Below are 23730 nucleotides of genomic sequence, written 5' to 3' on the forward strand. Positions count from 1 at the left end.
AAGAGTGGAGAAATGGAGATTCAATTACTGAGGGGCTCCTGGGGCTCCAGCTCCTCTTGGTGTGATAGGGAAGAACTTTGGTATTCTGTTAGTTAGTCACTAGTGGTATATTGCCTATAACACTAATTATACATGATAGCACATCTCTGGGAACGCTGACTCCCAAGTAATGAACTTTAAGCTAAAATACCTTTGTTTAGCTAAAAGGAAACAAGCCCACTGATGAAAGAAAGCAGGACAGAAGAAATTAACACAACCGTCCTGAGGCTGACTGGAACCAGGAAATGTTTGACTTTACTTGGTTCCTTTCTAGTATAAAAGTAGCCTGAATTCTAACTCAGGCTATGTGGTTCTTTGAAACATGAGTCCACCATCTTCTTGGTCTGCTAGCTTTCTGAATAAAGTTGCTATTCCTTGTTTCAGCAACTCATCTCATGATTTATCGGCCTGTTGCTTAGCAACTAGTACAAGCTTGCACTAGGTAACATTGGCTGCACCACAGGCGTCACTTTCTTATTCCTTCTGTTCAGTCTTTGTGTGCGAGTGTGGTGACGGTGTCATTCTCTCCTAATCCAGGGCAGAGAAGGTGCTCATCTGTGGCATGCTGACACCTGGCCAGGGGGGAGCACAGCTCTCAAGGTCTGTGGGGGCACTGAGCCTCCCCTCCTTCCTTCCTCTATCCTTTGTGTCTGGAAGGAAGAAACTCCAGCACCTGTGACCTGGAGAGACCTTTGGGAAGATGCAGCTACTCCTGCTCCTGATGGTCTTTTTTCTGCCTCCTGGGCAGGGACCAGTGAGTGACCGCCCATTCCTAAGGGTGTAGCCCATCTCACTAAATGTCCCGCAGTCCTGACCCCTCTGTACAGCTCTAATTTCTGAAGCAGGTCCCATCCCAACGAAGAACACAAGTTTGATGCCACACAGACACTCAGCAAGGGGAGGTGGCAGGCAAGCAGGAAGACTGTCACTAAGATCTTTCATGGGTCTCAGCCTCTCTCTCACCAGCAGAAAAATGAGTTGTGCATTTGGTAGAGGATGTGAAGCTACAAAACACAAGTAAGTAAAATTCCTCACACCAGCCAGGAAAAGACAACTCAGCAAACCAACCACAGAACAGGAGTTACCAGTGGACCAGGCTTATGAATCAGTGCGTTCCACCCTTCACACCTCTCCAGGATAGGAGGCAGTGTTAGATTGATCGATGGTGCCAGATGACAGCACCCAGAGCTCTCCAGGTGTCTTGGCTCTTTCCCAGGCCCCGAGCAGCTCACTTTCTGCCCCACCTCCCCCACCTCTCAGTCCCTCAGCTACACCACTGTCTGCGGCAGTGCCCTCCACCCACCCTGTGACCAGAAATCCCAACAGTACTATCCCCAACAACCTCAGCCAAAAGCTAACGGGAGGCCACATGTGCAGCCAAAGAACATTTTCTGAGATCCTGCATGCGTGATGCCCTAGGACATGAGGATTTTAGCAAACTCACCTCTGTAAGTTCCTCGTGCAAACTCACATTAATTTCACAATATTCCTGAGAAAGCCCCCAGAAGCCCTGCACTCATGTCATTGAAAAGCACAAGACACAGTGTCACTCCCCCAGGGCTGTCTGTCACCCCAGTGTCCCCTCAGCTGCAGCCCTGCCCTGATGTCGCCGCCCGTCCCAGCTCCTGGGCCGCATCTCCTGTGACCCCACCCTCCTCACACCCCTGCTCTGCTCTCTGCAGCTCAGTCAGCGGCACCCTGGGGCCACAGCGTCAAGGAGCAGGAGAGGGTGCCGCAGGCCCAAGTGATTTTTTTCCATGGAGAAAGATGTGTCCTTACAGACACCATAGTGACATTTGTTTTCCTAAGCACCACTTATTTAGGAGGAAGAAAATAGTTTCTCACCACTCTCTGCATAGAACTCCCTCGTAAACCAAGTGTTCTACATTTGTGTAGAATGTCTCAATGTGTGTGGGGTCTCTATCTTGTCATCGATGTCTCTATGGCGCCATCAGTACCACACTATCTTCATAACTATGACTTCATTTCCTAAAGCAAGAGCTCCCATCTTATTCTCATTCTTTAAGCCTGTCTTCCCCAATGTAGGCTATTGGTTTTCCATGTCAAATTAGAACCAATAAAGTTCTGTGAAATACTTCCTGAGTGCAATGAATCTGTAGATCACTTTTTGGAGAATGAATACCTTAAAAATATTGTCTCTTCCAAACAGGAATGTGCAATATCTTTATGATTCATACATAGTTATTTCACCATTTCCATATATTAATGTTTTTTTCAAATTTCATTTTCTAACTATTATCATATAGATAGAGATATGATTAATGTTTGAACTGATTTTCTGCCCAGAAAATTTGACAGTTACTAATTGTAATAATTTATCTACAGGGTCCTGGCTATTCTTGTTGTATATTATGTCTTGAATATTTACAATTTTATTTCCTCTTTCCCTCTCTTATACCTTTTACTTCTACTGCCTCCTTAACTGTAGTGGCTAAAATCTCTAGTATATTATTGAAGAGAAATGATGATTATGGCTATCTGGGTGACCTTATATTGTTTGGCTCTCGAATAAAAAACATCGAACGTTTCATCATTAATTATATTGATTGGTGTGGGATTTTTGCAGGGATCATTTATCAGAATGAAAACCCTCATTTCTGCTCCTATTTTGTAAAGAAATTTTTCAAATGAAGGATAGTGAGTTTTAGTAGATGCATTTTCCCCCTTCAGTTGAATTATCATATGGTGTTTCTTCTTTCAGGAGTCAATATGTTGTGTTACAGCAATTGTGTTTTGAATGAAAGCAACTCATCCTCAGAAAAACCCAAACTAGAAATGATCTAATACTTTTGCTTATGGACTGATTGGATTACATCAATACCAGAATAACATTAACCCATAAAGTTCTCCTCCCATATTGTCATCACTGGGTTCATCTTCTAGGTTTTGCTAGTCTCATAAGGGAAATGGGTAGCATCTACTTGCCAACAGAAATTGTACATCATTCTTTAAATTGTTTTCAAAAATTTCCAGGGAATTCTTGTGAGCTTGAGGCTGTCCTTGAGGGACTATTTTTGAAAATGGAATCAATTCATGTAATGTTTTTAGGAAAATTCAAACTTCCTGAGTATGTTTCTTTAAGTTATATTTTCTAGGGATTTGTAATTCCATGTAGATTTTCAAAATTGTTCACTTCCCTGTGACCTAAAGGTTAGCATAGATAAGATTTATGTATGTAAATATACATACATATATATCCCAGTTAAAACTCTTTCTTAGTTCACCCACCCTGTGGCTATAATTTTCACTATCTCAATAGTGTCTTTCAGGTCAGTTCAGTTCAGTTCATTCGCTAAGTCTTGTCAGACTGTGCGACCCCATGAATCACAGCACCCCAGGCCTCCCTGTCCATCACCAACTCCCAGAGTTCACCCAAACTCATGTTCATCGAGTTGGTGATGCCATCCAGCCATCTCATCCTCTGTCGTCCCCTTCTCCTCCTGCCCGCAATCCCTCCCAGCATCAGGGTCTTTTCCAGTGAGTCAACTCTTCACATCAGGTGGCCAAAGTACTAGAGTTTCAGCCTCAGCATCAGTTCTTCCAATGAACACCCAGGACTGGTCTCCTTTAGGATGGACTGGTTGGATCTCCTTGCAGTCCAAGGGACTCTCAAGAGTCTTCTCCAATACCACAGGTCAAAAGTATCAATTTTTCAGTGCTCAGCTTTCTTCACAGTCCAGCTCTCACATCCACACATGACCACTTGAAAAACCATAGCCTTGACTAGACGAACCTTTCTTGGCAAAGTAATGCCTCTGCTTTTTAATATGCTGTCTAGGTTGGTCATAACTTTCCTCCCCAGAAGCAAGTGTCTTTTAATTTCATGGCTGCAATCACCATCTGCAGTGATTTTGGAGCCCAGAAAAATAAAGTCTGACACTGTTTCCACTGTTCCCCATCTATTTCCCATGAAGTGATGGGACCAGATGCCATGATCTTAGTTTTCTGAATGTTGAGCTTTAAGCCAACTTTTTCACTCTCCTCTTTCACTTCCATCAAGAGGCTTTTTAGTTCCTCTTCACTTTCGGCCATAAGGGTGGTGTCATCTGCATATCTGAGTTTATTGATATTTCTCCCAGCAATCTTGATTCCAGCTTGTGCTTCTTCCAGCCCAGTGTTTCTCATGATATACTCTGCATATAAGTTAAATAAGCAGAGTGACAATATACAGCCTTGACGTACTGCTTTTCCTATTTGGAACCAGCCTGTTGTTCCATGTCCAGTTCAAACTGTTGCTTCCTGACCTGCATACAGGTTTCTCAAGAGGCAGGTCAGGTTGTCTGGTATTCCCATCTCTTGATGTATTTTCCACAGTTTATTGTGATTCACACAGTCAAAGACTTTGGCATAGTCAATAAAGCAGAAATAGATATTTTTCTGGAACTCTCTTGCTTTTTTGATGATCCAGTGATTGTTAGCAATTTGATCTCTGGTTCCTCTGCCTTTCCTAAAACCAGCCTGAACATCTGGAAGTTCACGGTTCACATAATGCTGAAGCCTGGCTTGGAGAATTTTGAACATTACTTTACTAGTGTGTGAGATGAGTCCAATTGTGTGGTAGTTTGAGCTTTGTTTGGCATTGCCTTTCTTTGGGATTGGAATGAAAACTGACCTTTTCCAGTCCTGTGGCCACTGCTGAGTTTTCCAAATTTGCTGGCATATTGAGTGCAACACTTTCACAGCATCATCTTTCAGGATTTGAAATAGCTCACCTGGAATTCCATCACCTCCACTAGCTTTGTTCGTAGTGATGCTTTCTAAGGCCCACTTGACTTCACATTCTAGGATGTCTGGCTCTAGGTGAGTGATCCAGTAATCAGAATTATCTTGATTCTTACATACTCAACAAATTTTTAATATAGATCAACTTATCCATCATTTCGATAGTCCTTTTTATATCTTGTATTTATTTGCTTTTACAAGGTTAAATGTATAAGGAAATTCTCCTATATTCAAAGTTTTCATGTTTTACCTTTTAATGAGTTAGATAAACAGTGTTAAGTGGTCAAGTTTATTTTTATTCACACATAGCCAACAGATTTAACTATATTTTCATCATTACTTACCATTTTGAATTTCTTTTCTTTTAATTTCCATTATGATTTTGCTTATGATTTATAGTAGATCCTTGAACAGGCCTCACATCACATATAATCTGATATCCAGGCCACGCAGTGCATGTTTTCGAGCACATGTGGTGTGAGAAAACCCCTTGGCTCACTGTGACTCTCCAGGCCGAATCACTATTGACCATGGGCTTTGTTTGTTTAACTAAGATGTTACTTTTCAAGAGGCTTGGGATCAAGATGTTTAGAAACAACAATTTTTTTATTTCCACATTTGCATGGTGCAGATATGACCTCCATTGTGTGTCTCCCTCCCTTAATCTCACTGTTCTTATCTGATCATGATGGCAAGCTCTCCTCCACCAGAAGCAATAGAGCTTATCTTCAGTGTTTCCCACAGTCTTTCACACAAAGAGGTCCAAGATGCAATCGCTGTGATGATCTAGAGAGCAACAGAAATGAAGACATTCTTTGATCTATCATCATGAGGCCCAGGTTTCTGGGGCTCAGGGACCAGAGATCTGCTGATGCAGTATCCCTCCCACCCCACAGATAAGAACTTATCAGAGGCTTTTGTTAACTTCTTACTCCACTGAGACCCCAACACTTGATCAAACAGTGGTGTGACACTCTGAGAAGCCTCCTGTGATAACGGCCACCACAGCAGAGGAGACACTCAGGGTTAAAAGATCTGAAGGAAGCAGCAGCTGTTCAGAATCTGATCAGCCTTCCTGGAGAGATGGTCCTGTTCTTGCTCCTGGCAGCCCTTCTTCTGTTCCCCACTGGGGAGGCAGGTGAGTGATTGTCCCACCCTCAGAGGCCCAGACACACCCCACATGGACAGACCTGCTTAGATGCTACACTCATGCACACTCTGGCCCTGGTCCATCTAAGGAAATTTCTGAACTCAGGTTGAATTTTCTCAAAGACCAGCAACCTTGGTCCTATCTCCCCTCTTCAGCCTTCGCCTCCATGAGCACAGCGGGCAGTCTGGAATCTTTCTTTCAGGGAAAATCATCGGGGGCCATGAGGCCAAGCCACACTCCCATCCCTACATGGCATTTGTTGAATACCAGGTTTCAGAGGACATTTTCTTCTGTGGCGGTTTCCTCGTGTGTGAGGACTTTGTGCTGACAGCAGCTCACTGCTTGGGAAGATGAGGAGCAGTGCCCAGCCCCCACCCTCTGTTGACCCCTTGCAGGGGACGTAGGAAGCTCTTCAAAGTCCAGGTGAGCTTTGGGGAGAGAGGGCCAAGTGCATGCCAGTGGCACATGAGGAGAAGCAACTGATCAGACCTGGAATGGAAGGATGCCAAGGTTGTGCCCTGGACCCTAGAGTACACGTGTGAGAAATTCACATTTCCCTCTGTGACTGTCAAGCTTCTGCATGACTGAACACCCTCGTGGACTCCAGGAGGTCCTCCCTGCCTGGGCTGCCAGAGACAGACTGCTCAGAGATGCTCAGCTACAGGCCCATCACCTAGAATTCTCTCCCATCCAGTCCCACCCTGTCCCAAGCAGTGATCTTTCCTCCCAGCCTCTGGCCTGTATCTCCTGTGACACCTGCTCCCTCTCTGCTCTCTGTGCAGCTCAATCAATGTCACCTGGGGGCCCACAACAGCATGGAACAGAGAGGATCCAGCAGGTCATCCCTGTGACAGGAGCCATCCACCACCCAGACTGTAATGGTAAGACTTGGCCCAATGATATCATGTTACTTCCGGTGGGATGTACGGCTGCACTGGCTCTGGGACACCTTCCTCCCAGGGCTCTGCATCCCCCTGACCTCATTCCTGCCCTTCCTCCTGTGCGACCCCTTCCATGGTGTGAGCACTGAGAAGAAGGCAACCCCACGACTGTCCTGCAGTCTCTGTGGCCATCAGTAGGTGAGAATGCCTTTCTTAATCTTCAGCTGATGACGCTGACTTGACAGATGCAGTGAGCCCCATCATCTGCCCAGAAGCTGGCATAAGGTGAAGCCAGGTACAATGTGCAGTGTGGCTGGCTATGGGCAACTCGGGATAGATATGCCTTGTGCAGACAAACTACAGGAGGTAGATCTTAAAGTCCAAAGGGAGGAGAAATGTATCACTTGCTATGCTGGAGATCCAAACAAGAGGAAGAATACTTTCTTGGTGAGATCCCCAGTGTTGTCCATGCAAAACCTTGGGTCAGCTGAGCTGGGAGGATGGGTGGCAGTGGGAACAAACCCTGTCCCTGTGTCCACAGCCTGTCCTCCTATCTGGTCTCTGTCCTGTGTGCCTGGGGGTGAACACTACCCCAAAGTCATATATGGGGACAAGAGTATGGTACGCCTCCAAATGTCTACACCAGAATCTCCAGCTTTCTGTCTTGGATCCAAACAGCAATGAGACAGTACAAATGGCAGGGATCAGCCTGAGGTGCCCCTGGGATGGACCCTCCATGTTCCCTGGAATGCGTGCACTGGGGAAAGTGGGTGAAGGAGGGCTGCCTGAAATTTAATAAACTTTCATCTCTTGAGCAGAAATCACGGATTCCTCTTTTATTTACCTAAACACATTTGTTAGGCATGTATTCTGTCAGGCAACCGTCTATTCACACCTGATCTTCCTCCTCCAGCACATACACCACACCCCACCCCCACCTTCCAACTCTGAAATAAAAACTACTGCTGTACCGACAGCCAGCTCCCTCCAGTCACATGTCCCCAGAGCTAGTCCCCATGCAGGCTGCCCGTGAGCTCCATCAGACAAGAGAGACTCCTCCTCACGACCCTCTTGTTAACCATCCTCGTGTCTCATCCATATGCCCTCTTCCTCATCCACACTTACTCTCGTATCCCCCATCGCAGTGCCCAGGGGACAACAGAAGAGAATCCAGAATAGGAAGGAGGGCCACCTGAGGCTCTGGGGTTGAGGGGGGCACTCTCCATCCTAACAGAAATGGGGAAGGTTTACAAAGGTGAAACTCACTGAATGCAGTCCCTCCCTGCATCAGAAGAGACAGAGGTGAGAAGTCTGAGAAAGTTTCAGGAGGGCTTCAGTATTCCCAGGCCCAGCTTGAGTGCCTGTCACAGCCCTGTCTTGGGGTCCTGGGTCCAGGGCTCTATGCAGCCTCTGGTGTCTTGACAGCACATCCTCCTTCAGCCCCAAGTGACCTTGAGGGAGCTCTTCCATCTTGGGCTGAGCCAGCCTCTCCCCACCTCCATTATTCCCATGTGGTATGTATATAAATGTATTTATCTCTAAAGGAAAGTCATTTTAATAAAAAGTTTTGGATTCAGGGGTATCCTAATGTTTCAAAGGTTTCTTATAACCTATAAGATATTGACTCAATTTTTCCTTCTATTTATCAATAATCTCTGAAGTTTTTATCTATAAATGTATTTGGGAAAGTTACTAACTTTTAAAACATGCAGCTCAGGGAAGGCTAGGCTGAAGGGGAGTGGTTTGCTGAACACTTGCATGGTGAGTGAGTTTTGAATGTGGCCAAATATATTTTGGATGGAAAAGCAACAGACATCATAGTTAAATACAGAACATATAAATAAGAAAGTTAAAAGAAGTGCAGAATTCCATCATTCTCAGATCATCATTAATGCTTAAATGTGTTTCGTTTTGCTATTTTTCTATTTGTTCATAAGATGTTGTTCCTTCAATTCACTTGGGATTGGGTTGTACAGAACTCCTCATGCTGTCCTTTCCATTCCTCTTTCCTCTGTCCTCATACTGGTGAGAGTGTTGGGGTCATCTGCACATGTTTAGGATGGCCTGGCCCAGGGTTATGTGAGGCATGGTTTTCTGGACACTGGACAGAGAATACTTTGTGGGGAGGTATTACTAGATTGAGCAGTATCTGTATCTCTTTCACTGCTCACCCGTCACCAGCATGTTTGGAGAGGAAGCTTCTTCCCATTCAGAAGCACTCTGACTTGGGTGGAAGAGCCCCCATCTCAGCCTGAGGGATGCTCAGTGCCAAAGGTCCCAGGGATGGTTTATTTTGGTCCAGTGAGTATCAAGTCCAGGACTCCATTCAGAACTGTGGGATAAGAAAAGCTCCCTATGTTGTGAAATATTTACATTTAAAGAGGCGATTCTAAACACTCCAAAAATGTGAGGCTGGAATGGTAACAGGATAGGAAACGGGATTGCTGTTTGGGGCACTTGGGTGTGCCCAGGGTACCTGCTCACAAGGCAAGTCCAGTCTCTGCCTTCTCACGTGGCACCAAGCAGACCCGCTTGTCTTAGTCCTCACCATCTTTCGCTCTACCCACAGATGCTAAGTCTACCTCTGCCTACTGTCAGCTTCTCAAGGGCAGAAACTGTGTCTCTCAGATCCCTGGGCCTTGCTATTGAGTAATTACTCATGACCTCATCAGAATCATAAAAGAACCAACAGTGGGGAAATGGAGACATCCTTGCTTCAGTCACTGAGGTGCTCCTGGAGTCCATCCCCTCTACTGCTCTATTATGGAAGAATCCTTGCAGTCTACTAGATTAGTCACTAATGGGTTGTTGGAAACAAGTTTTAGTTATACATGGTGGCTCATCTCTGGAATCCTGCCTCCCAAATAATGAGCATTGAGCTAAAATGCCTTTGTTTACAACACAGGACACATCCTGATCAGGCCCCCCAAGGAAAGACTGCAGGACAGAAGAAGCCGACACATCCTCTCTGGAGGCTGACGGGAACCAAGAAGTGTTTGGTGCTACTCCCTCCTCTTATCACAGTGTAAAAGAAGCCTGAATTCTAACTCAGGCAAGACGGTTCCTTGGGATACAAGTCCACCATCTTCTTGGTCTGCTGGCTTTCCAAGTAGAGTCACTATTCCTCGCCCAAACAACTCATCTCTCTGTTTACTGACCTTCTGTACAGCAGGGAGCCTGGACTTGGTAACGCTGACTGCACCCCGGCCTCTGCTTTCGTGTTCTTCCTCTTGCTCTGTGACTCAGCAGTGGGAGAGCAAGTGTGGTGACTGCCGTTCTCACCTATCCCACAGCAGAGAACATGGGCACACGTGGCGTGCTCACACCTGGCTGGGGGTGCACAGCTCTGGGAGGTCTGGGGGTCACTGAGCCTCCCCTCCTTCCTTCCTCTATGCTTTGTGTCTGGAAGGAAGAAACCCCAGCAGCTGTGACCTGGGCACACCTTCTGGAAGATGCAACCACTTCTACTCCTGATGGCCTTTCTTCTGCCTCCTGGGCTGGGACAGGTGAGTGACTGTCCCCATTCCTGAGGGCAGAACCCATCTCACTGAACCTCCTGCAGTCCTGACCCTCTGCTCAGCTCCAATTTCTGAACCAGCTCCCATCCCAAGACCACAAGTTTGATGCCACATAGACACTTAGCAAGGAGGGATGGCAGGCTGGAAGAAAGATTTTCACTAAGAGCTTTCATGGGTCTCAGACTCTTTCTCACCACCAGGAAAGTGGGTTGTGCATTTGGTGGAGGATGTGAAGCTGCAAAACACGATTAAGTAAAATCCCTCAGTCCAGCCAGGAAAGGACAACTCAGACAAACCATCCACAGGTCGGGAGTGTTTGGTGGACCCAGCTTAAGAACCAGAGAAGACTTCTCAGTGCCCCTCACCCTTCACTCCTGCTAGGAGAGAAGTCCAGGGTGATTGATCAGAAGTGGCTAGATGACATCACCCAGAGCTCTCTAGTTGCCTCGACTCTTCTCCAGGCCCTAAGAAGTCCATTTTCTGCCCCAGCTCCCCTTGCCTCTCAGGCCCTCAGCTGCCCAACTGTCTTTAGCAGTGCCCTCCCCCATCCCTGTGGTCTTGAATCCCACCAGTACTATCCCTACCAATCTCAGCCAAAAGCTAATAGGAAGCCATTCACTCATGGAGCCAAAAATTTTTTTACTGAGATCCTGGGATGCATTAGGATTTTCATATAGGATACATTATAATTTTTACCATATCTTTTCTTTAGGTTTATATTTACTTATCTGACAATTTTCATGCTTTAAATTTTTTTTCAAATTTCATTTTCTGACAGTATTACCATGTATATAGAATATAACTAATATTTATTTATTTATTTAGTTTCATTTATTTTTATTAGTTGGAGGCTAATTACTTTACAATATTGTAGTGGGTATATATTTAAATTGATTCTGTGCCTAGAAAATTTGTCAAACTCTCTTAGTAATCATAATAATGGGTCTGGAAATTCTTGGGCATTCTTGATGTATACTATATCTCAAATATTCAGTTTTATTTCCTCTTTTCCTGTCCTTATATCTATAAATAGAAGCTTTCCTTCTATTTCCTGCTTAACTGTACTGGCTAAAATCTCTCATATAATGTTGAAGAGAAATGATGATTATGGCTATCTGTGTGACCTTGTATTGTTTTTCTCTCCAATGGAAAACCATTCAATACTTCATCATTAAGTATAATGATTGGTATGGTATTTTTGCAGAGACCTTTTATCAGAATAAAGAACCTCTTTATTGTTCCTATTTTGCTAAGAATTTTTTAAAATAATGGTGAATTTTAGTACATGACTTTTCCCCCTTCAGTTGAATTATCATATGGTGTTTCTTCTTTCATCAATCAACATGTTGTTATAGCAATTGTGTGTGTGTGTGTTTTTAAAAGACTTCAGTTACAGCTTTATTAATCAGACACACACCAAACTGATAATCAGGAAAGCAACAGGTGTGGGAGGCGGAGAAACATATATACAGTAACTGTGTGTTGAATGAAAAGCAACTCATCCTCAGAAAAACCCAAATTAGCAGCTCGGGCGGCGGGAGGAGCGGCAGCGGGCAGGCTACTCAGCTTCGCGAAGGCTCTCGGCGCGCCCGGCTCTCGCCCGCCCCGCCGCCACGATGCCCAAGAGGAAGGTCAGCTCCGCCGAGGGGGCGGCGAAGGAGGAGCCCAAGAGGAGATTGGCGAGGTTGTCAGCTAAACCGGCTCCTGCAAAAGTGGAAACGAAGCCAAAAAAGGCGGCGGGAAAGGATAAATCTTCAGACAAAAAAGTGCAAACAAACGGGAAAAGAGGAGCAAAGGGAAAACAGGCGGAAGTGGCCAACCAAGAGACTAAAGAAGACTTGCCTGCAGAAAATGGAGAGACTAAAAACGAGGAGAGCCCACCCAGCCTCTGATGAAGCAGAAGAGAAAGAAGCCAAGTCTGATTAACAACCACACACTCAGTCCTGTCAGTGGGCCCTGTTTCCCTTCTTGTACAATCCAGAGGAATATTTTTATCAACTATTTTGTAAATGCAAGTTTTTTAGTAGCTCTAGAAACTTTTTTAAAAAGGAGGGAATCCCACCTCATCCCATTTTTAAGTGTAAATGCTTTTTTTTAAGAGGTGAAATGATTTGCTGGTTGTTTATTTTTTGGTACAACCAGAAAATAGTGGGATATTGGATATGGGAGGCTTTGATTGTCTTGGGTGTCAGCTTAACATTCCATAGATGGGGGGTAGCTTTTATATCCTATAATACAAAACCATACTAAATGGCAGTTTGGAGTCAGTTGTGCATTTAATGACTTGAACACTTTAAATTACTTCTCTTCCCATATTGTTTTGGTAGAATTATTTCCTACAGCACACCGCTTTTTGATCTTGGCTCTCCTGGTCAGAATTTTGTGCACTATACTATAACATCTTTGGTCGTGGTAGTCCAGTTTTGGTTAATGTACTGTGAATGATTGACAGTTTGGGTATGTAGTGTATATGATATTAAATTGTGAATCAGTGGGACTTATGATGTAACAACATATCAATATTTGAAGATATTGGTACTTGATATCCTGTTAAGGAAAGTTTGCTCCAAATTTTAAGCTGGAAAGTCACTGGAATAACTGTTAAGAATCACAACTACATGATATTTTAGATTTCTGGTACATATGTGAAGAATTGTGTACAAATTGAAATGTCTGTGTAGTGATCCTCAAAACAACCAATAAAATCTCAGTTATAAAAGAAAAAAAAAACCCAAATTAGAAATGATCTAATGTTTTTGCTTATTGACCGATTTGACTTACATCAATACTGGAATAACATTAGTCCATAATGTTCCTCTCGTATATTGTCATCACTGGGTTTGGCATCTAGGTTTTGCTAGTCTCATAAAGGAGATGTTTAGCATCTCCTTGCCAGCAGAAATTGTATATCATTCTTGGAACTTTTATTCTCAGATTTCCAGTGAATCCCTGTAAGCCTGGGGTTGTCCTTGATAGACTATTTTTGAAAACTGAATCAAATTATTTAACATTCATAGGAAAATTCAAACTTTTTGAGTATGTTTCATTAAGTTACATTTTGTAAGGATTTGTCAGTTTCATGTGTTGCTGTTCAGTTGCTCAGCCGGGTCTGACTTGTAATCCTGTGGACTGCCACCAGCCAGGCCCCTCTGTCTATGGAATTTTCCGTACAAGAATACTGGAGTGGTTTGCCATTTCCTTCTCCAGGGAGTCTTCTCTACCCAGGCATTGAACCCATGTCTCTCTCTCTTTTTTCTTTTTTGAACCTATGTCTCTTGTGTCTCCTGCATTAGAAGGCAGATTCTTTACTGCTGATTTTCAAAATTACTGGCTTCCCAGTGACCTAGAAGCTCTGAGAATAAGTGATAACCTGCAGGTATTTATATATGCAGAGAGGATCTTTAACTTTCATAAGATTTTCAAGTGGCCTTAAAACAATCCACAAAAGGTTGAGAATTATTAGAATTCAATTCTGACATTTTTGCAAAAACTTTAACCTTGCTGTAGGGCTTTCTGTGCCAACACAGAACCTTCCAAGTATTTTACGTGTGTCTGCCAACCCCCTGTGTTACTCTACAGAACTCTCCCATCCTTTCCTCTCAGTGGTGAGTGTCCCCTTCTTCATGTCTCACAGGGAGCACAGCAGGGAGGCGCCTCCTTCTTAGGAGCTAGCTCCCATGGAGCAGAGATGGGTTTAGGTTGACCGGTCTATCCTGGATGAATAGGAGCTGAGATGCTTTTCCACAGGGTCTGAGGGCTGTCAACAAAATCAAGTCATGGGGCTTTCTCTGCAGGCAGGGAAGATTCTGGGACACAGAAACATTCACCTCAGGAGGAGGCAGAAGAATAGAAGCCGTCCCCAGTGTCGTGATTCACTGAGAGCTTGTTGGGGGCTCCAGTGACCTGAGAGAGAAATGGTCAGTAGCAGAGCCTCACTCTTCCTTTTCTTTCTCTGGCCGTGCCCTCCACCCACCCAGGAGCAGAGCTCCTCAGGGCGCTTGAGAGCTTCTAGAAAGAAGTGGGAGCAGCAAGGGTCTGGGTGGGGCTCAGGACCAGGGGTGAAGACACACAGGTTCCATTCCCCGAGGGAGGAGGAGGAAGCAGACAGGTCCCAGCCTTGGTGCCTGTGAGGACATCATTGAATGTGGTGGGTATGGGGTTCTGGGGCACAGTGCCCAGCGCTCCCCGCTGGTGCCCTGGGCTCCCATTTCTGTGGCCGGCCCTGACTCAGCAGCTGTGAGGGCTATTGCATTGAAAGCTTCGGTTACTGCCTTCCCCCAGGTCCCTGGCAGTTGGTGGGCAAGCCTCTTGGGCACTCTGGGTGATGAAACTTATCCCAGCAGCAGGAGATGGGACTGTGAATTCTCGAGCCCCCGCCCCCCACCCTCCCCTTTCCTTCCTCTCCCGGGGGCTCAAAGTCGGGCAGGAGGAAGTAGGGGCAGCTACTGACTGGGCAGCCTCGCCGGGAAGATGCGGCCACTCCTGCTCCTGGTGGCCTTTCTCCTGTTCCCCAGGGCTCGGGCAGGTGAGTGACCATTCCCACCCTCAGGGAATGGGCCCAACTCCACCCCATACACTCTGAAGCCAGAACGCCCAGACACTTGCTAGACCTGTATCACTGGGCAGCTTGCATGAGTCAACAGTTTCTCAGCTTCAGATTCTGAAGGCAGAAATTATATAAAGCCTACCTGGAGAGTCACTATGAGAGCTAAGTGACGGAGTGTACATAAAGCTCTCAGAACCACCCTGGCATGTACTACCGGCTGTATAAATGTGCTCTCTGAACTCAGATTGCAGCCCCTGTGTCAGAGCCTAGGGGATCAACATACAGCAATAGCGGGCCCATCAGCCCATCTCTAGATCCTTGAATTCATGAGCTGGACTCACCGGCATCTGGAAAGTTCCCTGAGGAAGAAAGTGCCACAGAACTTCAGGGACAGGCCCCTCCAGAGGGCTCTGGGTTTGCCATTCCCACAGCAGAGAAACCCTCCTGTGAGGGAGGCCGCACCTGGCCCTGCCTTCCGGGCAGGTGGGAGGGCGCCGAGGCTGGATGGAGAGCCAGCAGCACTTCCTGCAGGGTCCTGGAGCCGCCCCCAATTCTGCACCCTGCAGACCCCTTTCTCGGCAACTACCAGCTCACCCTGCCCCTGCAGCATCTCTCCTGCTCCCCAACTTCCAGTCTTTCTAGAGCCACCAAGCTGATGCCCACACACCTGCCGGTGCAGAGATAATCCTAGTGCTTCCTTCCAGGGCAGATCATCGGAGGCCGAGAGGCCAGGCCCCATTCCCACCCCTACATGGCATATATTCTGATCCGAACTCCAGTAGGTCTGACAGTTTGTGGGGGGTTCCTGGTGCGTGACGACTTTGTGATGACAGCAGCTCACTGCCTGGGAAGGTGAGGACTTAAGGGACTTCTGGGCACCAGCAAGGCAGGTCCAGAAGAGTTCATGAGAGGAGTCTCTGAAACAGGGTTCTAGCCCTGAGTGGGTGATAAAAAAAGACCATGTAGAGCTTGGGGGACAGGAAGCAGGCAGTGTGAATGGGGGAGGACCTGATCAAAAAAAACAAGAGGGGGAGATGAAATGTATGCACTGGACCTCAAATTATGACCTCAAGGTATTTTTGCAATCTCTTGTTGGGGAGGCAAAATTCAAAATCACTATGTCCTCCACCACCTCCAGCTCAAGGCTGGGGAGACCCAGGGTGCAAAGTTCGGCCCCAGAGCCCTCCTGTCTCTCAGTTCCCTTGGCTGAGGTCTGGCAACCCTGGGTAGTCACTTGACTTGTATTGCGGACCACAGTTCCGTGGTTCAGACCTTACCTCTAGGCTCTCTTCCTTTAGCAGCCAAATGAATGTCATCCTGGGGGCCCACAACGTCAGGACACTGGAAGGCACGCAGCAGCGCATCCCTGTGCTCAGACCCATCCCCCACCCCGGGTACAGTCCACAGAGCCTCAGCAATGACATGTTACTGCAGGTACAGACCCTCTGGTTCTTCAGCTGGGCGGCTCGTTCCCAGCCTGGGGGCTTCCAGTGTCCTAGGATCAGGGAGCGGGGAGCCGGGCAGACCCCCAGGGCGGTGGGGGCCTTCCTGTGTCCTGGGATCAGGGAGTGGGGAAGCCGGGCAGACCCCCAGGGCGGTGGCAGGCACGGGATGAGCATAGAATAGACAGTCCCTCAGTGCCTGCGCGCTTCTTGTCAGCTGGCGAACAGAGTCCAGGTAATCGATTCGTGAGGCCGGTGCCTCTGCCTCAGACTCAGAACAGACTCAGGCCTGGGACCCGGTGCACCGTGGCCGGCTGGGGCCTGACTGGTCCGAACACGAGAACAGACACGCTCCAGTATGTGCAGCTGAGGGTGCAGAGGGATAGGTTGTGCAGTAGACGCTTCATGTCACACAACGGCCGAACACAGATCTGTGTGGGGGACCCGAGACAGGAAGTCTGCCTTTCTGGTAAGACCACGGCATCTGCCAACACTGACAGGGGACCCTGGGCAGACCCGGCAGTGGGACAGACCACATTCCCATGGCTGCAGTCTGGGGCCTAGATCAGGGGGATGTGGGGGGGGCTTTCCCCCATCCATCCAGTCTCTGGGGGAATAGGAGAAGGACCAGACACACAGGATGTTCATGTGCAGTGTTTCCTGGGGCCGGTGAAGGGGACTTGACCTGGGTTGGGCTGGAGAAGCAACCACAGTCAGGGCTGAAGCCTGGTGATGGGAAAATTCAGAAGCTTTTCTTCTGCACCCCACCACCCTCCCATCTCACACACAGCCAGCACTGGAAGGAGCTCTCCTCAACCCCCATCTTCTCTGAGGGTTGGGAGAGGGCAACAGGAGTGGGGAGTCCTGGAAAACTGAGGGTCCCTTCCCTCCTCTGCCTGTAGGGGGACTCCGGGGGCCCCCTTGTGTGTAGCAATGTGGCCCAGGGCATTGTCTCCTATGGAGACAGGATGGGGACCCCTCCAGCAGTCTTCACCAGAATTTCCAGCTTCCTTCCCTGGATAAGGAGAACAATGAGACGCTTCAAAGAGTGGAGACCAGAGTGACATCCCACGAGACTGACTCTCCTTCTCTGGGGCAGAGCTCAGCTCCAGGGTAGTTCCCAGAGCCTTAATAAACGCCCTAGTCTGGAGTGGAAATGACTGATTTCTAATGTGTTCATTAAACCTGATTCGTGTATAACAAAGTGTGCCAGGACTGAGGATAAACTTCATCAGGAAGATGGGGTCTCTTTCTCAGGACAAGTGAATCCCGATTCCTACCGTCCTGGGGTCAGCAGGAGCTTCTTCTCTCCTCCAAGCCATCCATTCCTCTGTGTCCCCTCTACCCACAGCCTGGGGATGGATGGAAGGACCTACCTCTTCCCAGAGTAAGGTTCCCTCCTCCCCACTCTACCAGAGCTGCCCCCTTAGGTACCTGAGAACCACATGCCATTGACCTGGGTAGGACATAAAAAACAAAGGAACAGTTAAAATTCCATACAAGGCTCAATTTAAGAATAAATGTGGCAGTGCAAATCACTGGAAAACAATGCATTTTTAATAGATTGCAATGAAACAAATAGTCATTTGGGGGAAAAAAGATAAAATCAGGTCCACATCTCACCATAAACCTAAATAATACTCAATGGGATCAAAGATCTAAATGAAAATATCAACCATAGGAGAAATAGAAGAAAGAAAAAAAATTTACTTTCTTAAAAATATCTAACAAACACCCATGTCAAAGCTGTGCTATTCACAATGGCCAAGAGATGGGAGCAACCCAAGTGTCTATGGACAGAGTCTTTCTCCTAAACCCTTTTCCACACCAACCCACTGTGCTGTAGACCAATGTTCTCATTTCCATGTGATGAGGGTCTCCTTCTGGGATTGTTACTCAATAATTATAAAAAACTCCACATAATATGTTGACTAAAATAACATGACTTTTACTGTAAAGATTAGCCTGTGACTAATACACCAATATTATATTCAAATAATAGATTTCTGAAGTCACATAGTTTTAAACCATGTTTTAACACTTTAGGGTAACTACAAAGAATCAACTGGAGGTTCTTCTATATTCATCAAAATGTTAACTGGGTTTCCCTGATGGTCTGGTGGTTAAGAGTCTGCCTGCCAATGCAGGGAACAATGGTTCCATCCCTGGTCTGGGAAGATCCCACATGGCCGGGAGTAACTAAGTCTGTGCACCTCAGCTACTGAAGCCCACATACTTAAATCCATGCTCTGTAACGAGAGGTCAACACAGTGAGAAGCCTGTGCATTGCAACAAAGAGTAGCCCCTACTCGCCACAACTAGAGAAAGCCGCGCGTGACAACAAAGAGCCAGTGCAACCAAAAATAAACAAACAAATCTTTAAAAAATGTTAATTACTCCCTGCGTGACATTTCCCGCCTGAATTTTCGCAGTCTCCGTAATCCTGAGTAATCACTGAACACACATCAAATCCGACTGATATATACAAAAATGCTTTGGTAAATTTGATCATATTTTTATAGATATATCTTGCCAGAAGGACATTTGCCTAATATTCAGTGTGAGTCATTTACCAACAAAATTTTAATCAGTGATACATCTTTGAAAGTAATCAGTCATTTTTTCCCTTTATTTGCTACCACCCACCCATAGGAATTATGTCTTGCTTGTATGTTCTAGGGGAAAATAATCTCATTATTATATGTTTGCATTGCCAGGTGGAAAGAATACTTGGCAGTGGAAGGGGGAGGAGAGAGCAGTGGAAGAGCCCCCATACAGTCCCTCCTCAGCTCTGTGACGTTTATTTTGAGCCCCAGAGCACCACCCAAGTCAAGACTCAGTCCTCAGAAACTCCCAGTGCAGACCTATCTCCCCACCTAAGGATCTTCCAGCTATTGAGCCCCTTCAAGGCAGCTGCCTGCCTTTAGCAGCCCTGCTGGAAAGGTTCCTACAGACCTCACCAGGCTCACCTCCAGAGGACAATTCTCTTCTTGGCCATCCCAAAAGTCAGGTCCACCACCTCTCACAGCTTAGCACCCTCCCCTATTAAGTAAATCTCAGCAGCAGAAGTTTGGCATGGGTCCGAAGCTTACCTAAGGAAAATATTCCTTGTTGTGTTCTCCACAGCCACTGGACTCTGATCTCTCAAGTACTAGCCAGTCCTCTCTCAAGCAGAAGGTAGTGTTCTTCTATTTTCTACCGGGCCCACTGGCCACAGACCATTCAGCCTGCTGCTCTCAGATCTATCTGGATCCCGTGGCTTGGTCTAGGTCTTGGTCTAAGTTATCCCATCTTTTTATCTGAAATGAAATCTGTCTCCCTGGGGCTTTCTAGTCATCCATACACCTCAGTGAATTATAGTGTTTTACTAACTTCAGTTTCTTCTGGAATCTCTGTGTTACTGTGACTTATCAAGTTATTTAAACTCTGTGAGAGTTCCTTTTTCATCTCTGGATTAAGGAATCCCTAAAGAATTCTGAGGATAAAATGACACAGTACATTACAAATTCCTTCCAAAGTACCTGCCTGGTGTGTAAAAAGATTTCAATAAATATTAATCATCACTTCTCTTTCTCTTACTTCTTCTGTCCCAGCTCTGGAACCACAGGATATAATTCACCTCAGGCAGTCTGACAGTCCTTAACTTGGGAGAGCTATCATGTCTAGTGTCCTGTCAGTGTAACTCTTCTTCTGAAAAAAATAACACCTCTAGCTCTTCATCTCAAGAAGGCAAAGGCAACCCACTCCAGTAATCTTGCCTGGAAAATGCCATGGACGGAGGAGCCTGGTAGGCTTCAATCCATGGGTCGCAAAGAGTCGGACATGACTGAGCGACTTCACTTTCACTTTTCACTTTCAAGCATTGGAGAAGGAAATGGCAACCCACTCCAGTGTTTTTGCCTGGAGAATCCCATGGACGGTGGAGCCTGACAGGCTACCGTCTATGGGGTCACACAGAGTCGGACACGACTGAAGCGACTTAGCAACAGCAGCAGCAGCTCTTCACCTATTCTAAAGATATTCAGGAGTCCATTCACCTCCTAGGATCCTCTCTTGTGGAAATTCTACTCCAAGTCAAAGACTGGGACCTCCTAGACCAAGCCACAAATTGAGTTTTCTCAAACCTCAGGATCAGGACTAGGGCTGTGGTTTCTGGAAGCAATTCCACAAATATTTCCACTGCGTCCTCCATTCCTCTCAATACGTGAGGGTTGTAGAAAGCCTAGAGAAGAAATGCCCAGGTGGGGGCAGTCACTTTGAACTGGGGCTATTCTTTGCTTGAAAACAAGAACAGATGCCCTCATCAGGCTTCAGATATCTTTCAATTGTCCCACATGAGCAAGGATGTTTGCCTCTCAACTCTTTCTCTAGCTTACAAGATGGCCCAAAGTTTGGAGAGCGAGGCCTCTCTAGCCTCCCTGTACACATGCAGGAAGAGGTAGGAGAAACCTTGGCTTCAACCTGGTTGTCTGAGGCAGGATGAAGTCAGGCAGGCTGGTTTGTGATGACTTGTTCCCTCCGCAGCTCCCTCTCCATCCCTTTTCTATGACAGTCTGTTTGCACAGGTTTTGCCTGCTACCCATTAAGGTGTAAGTGATAAATGAGGTTCAAGACTGACAGTGTGATCATGCTCAAGGCTCTTGCATTTATTTATACAAGAATCTCTTGCAAATTCATGGGATACAAAGTAGAATGGTGATTCCCAGGGGCTGGGGGGAAGGGGTAATTACTTAACAGGGTAAGAGTTTCAGTTTGGGAAGGGGAACATTTTTTTTAAGATGGATAACAGTGGCGGTTGCACAGTGATGTTCATGTACTTAATGCCACTGAACTGCACACTTAAAACTGGTAAATTGGTAAATTTTCTATTATATATAGTTTACTACAATTTAAAAAGTAATTTAAAGAAAGAATTTCTTGAATTCTTCTTAAAAATTGTTAATAGTAGAAGACGCTATTTGGAGAAATTGGGCAGCTACCTCTTCTGCACACAGACAGCATTGTTGGAGTTACTTTTCCCTTAAGAGCACCTTGGTTTCTAGATCAAGGAGAAGAGGCCCCGTGTCTGAATGATGTCATAGACCCTAGAAGTAGCTCCACCCCAGCATTTCTCATGCGTGAACCTAACACAGAAGGAGAAGCTGTAGGAGAGAATGAGCCAGAGGTGCTATCTGAAGAGAGGGCTTGGCTGGAAATAAAATGATGAGATCTAGGATAGAAAGAAAGGAGGAGAGGGGGAAATCACGCCTGTTCTTCTATGATATTGATACTCTATCCTACTTGGAGTTCACTGAGTTTCTTGGTGTTGAACGTTAATGCTTCACAGTTTTTCATCAATATTGTGAAATTTTCACCCACAATTTATTAAAAAATTTTCAACTTTTTAATTTCTATTGGAGTATGCGTGCATGGGCATGCTTAGTTGTGTCTGACTCTTTTGCGACCCCATGGACCCAGCTTGCCAGGTTCCTCTGCCCGTTTTTAAGGCAAGAATACTGGAATGGGTTGTCATTTCCTCCTCCAGGGGACCTTCCTAAACCAGGGATCGAATGTGCATCCCCTTCATCGGCAGGCAAGGCTTCTTTACCACGGAGCCACCAGGGAAGCCCTGTGTTTGAGGAAAGCTGATTAATACTGTGATTTCTCAGTCACAGCAGAGTGACGCAGCCATCCTATATATGGATCCCTTCCCTCTCAGACTCCCTCTTTACTTCTTTTCCTGCTCCTTGCTCTGTCTCCTCTCCTTCTGGGACTCCCTACTTGTAAGTTGCATGTAGTGTCCCACACATCTGATATTCTATTCGTTTTTATTCTTTTTTTGTTCTGTTCACTGGAAAGTCCTAAAGCAATTCCAGATTTGTTAGTGATGACTTCACAGGGGCAGCTAGCTACTCTCCTGGAATAATAGCCAAGCTCAGACACAGGTACCTTCTGCCCTTGGTCCAAGCAGCAGAGCTAGATGTGAGTCAGGTGAGACAGGAGGAGCCGGGGAGAAGGAGAACAGAGAGAAATTGCTGATCAACATTATGTGGATCCACGGGGAGCCCTGGAGAAGGGAGGCCTGAGCCATGTGTGGGGTGCAAGTGTAGTCCAAGGTGGAGTCCAAATAGCTCAGGGGAAAGCTGTCTGTCAGAAAACTGTGATGGCACTGCCAAATGCACAGGAAACCAGCTACAGAAATTGTGAAAACTCTCATGGTTCTGTGTGACAAGACGCATTAAAATCATAAACACCTGCTTTGGGCTAAAATTATAATTTATCCTCTTTGATTTTCTATACTTCCCCAAACATTGTAAATAGTATTTTATAGGTACATTAAAGCCCAATGTGTCAACACAGTGGTTTAATAAATTACTACAACATTGCTGAGCATACTTGAGGTTTGCAAATTGGTGGTGGGGAAGAGAGGTAAACCATCAAAGGTAAGAAGCCATGTATCCCTTTAACTGTCATGTCTGGGGCAGAGAGTTGAAATGAGAAGATACATGTTCCTTCTTACGGGTAAGGCCTGAGCCAATACATGCAAAGTATTTTAAACATTATGTCCAGTTTGAGATAAGATTCCAAAGTCTTCTCATATCTTTTTTTTTTGTTTGTTTGATAGTGGAGTGCAGTTTATTACACCGGCGGGCCCAAGGCAGAGTCTCCTCTTAGCCAAGGGCCCCGACCAGCATCTGTGAAAATCTTTTATACCCCATGTGTCCAAACCCACTACCCCAATTCCCTTGAGACTTACATAAACAAAGGAAGGGTAAATACAACTACAATAACCCCATCATTCATGTGTTATGTGTTCAAACAGTCAATAATCAATAAGCCCGCAGTTACATTCTAAATAGTTAATAACTGATAAGCCTGTGCTTACATTCTGATAGATAGTGTCCGGAGGCAGGGGTGATTAGTGTCTGTTCTTCAAGATTCCCCTGCCCACACGGGGGTCTTATCCTTCCATTGTCATTCCCACAGGCGCTAAGCACAGAGTTCAGAGTCCACTGGAGAGGTGGCCACGCACGATCAGCACAGACAGGCCTGAGATGGAGTCCAGGCCCTATGAATTCCTTCTTCATTCCCCCCTCTTGATGCTCTTAGTTTCCATAACGAGCATCATTTATTGAGATATATTGTACCTTAGCCCTCCTGCCACCCACATGAGAGAATGCTATCAACCTCTGGGTTACAAAATTCACAAGGCATTGTAGGAAGCAGGGTCCACAAAGCAGTATGATCAAGATTACTATAACAACAGTTCATTAGACATAGCTTTCACTTGATTTTGCATATCCTCCAAGGCAGCAGATACATCTTCAGACAGGTCAGGGATGTACACACCATTCACCAAAGTCCCTCCTTGGGCTGCTGTGAGTATGTCTAATGCCATCCTATTTTGAATTACTGCCTTCCTCATCTGAAT

The 23730-nt window shown here is 46.0% G+C and overlaps 1 protein-coding gene and 2 pseudogenes across 1 annotated transcript; all 3 read left to right on the top strand.

Annotated features, from left to right (window-relative positions):
• The first annotated feature begins 5807 nt into the window (after positions 1-5807).
• LOC133068016 (mast cell protease 3-like) lies at positions 5808-8023 on the top strand (annotated as a pseudogene).
• A 3835-nt stretch (positions 8024-11858) lies between these two features.
• Positions 11859-12738, top strand: LOC133068412 (non-histone chromosomal protein HMG-14-like). Its single transcript, XM_061159648.1, has one exon. It carries the CDS (start codon positions 11948-11950, stop codon positions 12221-12223), a length of 276 nt encoding a protein of 91 aa, XP_061015631.1. The 5' UTR covers positions 11859-11947; the 3' UTR covers positions 12224-12738.
• A 2063-nt stretch (positions 12739-14801) lies between these two features.
• LOC133068018 (cathepsin G-like) lies at positions 14802-17383 on the top strand (annotated as a pseudogene).
• The last annotated feature ends 6347 nt before the right edge of the window (positions 17384-23730 follow it).

This window comes from Dama dama, chromosome 13, assembly GCF_033118175.1.
Source record: "Dama dama isolate Ldn47 chromosome 13, ASM3311817v1, whole genome shotgun sequence".
In the NCBI taxonomy this organism is placed as follows: Eukaryota; Metazoa; Chordata; class Mammalia; order Artiodactyla; family Cervidae; genus Dama; species Dama dama.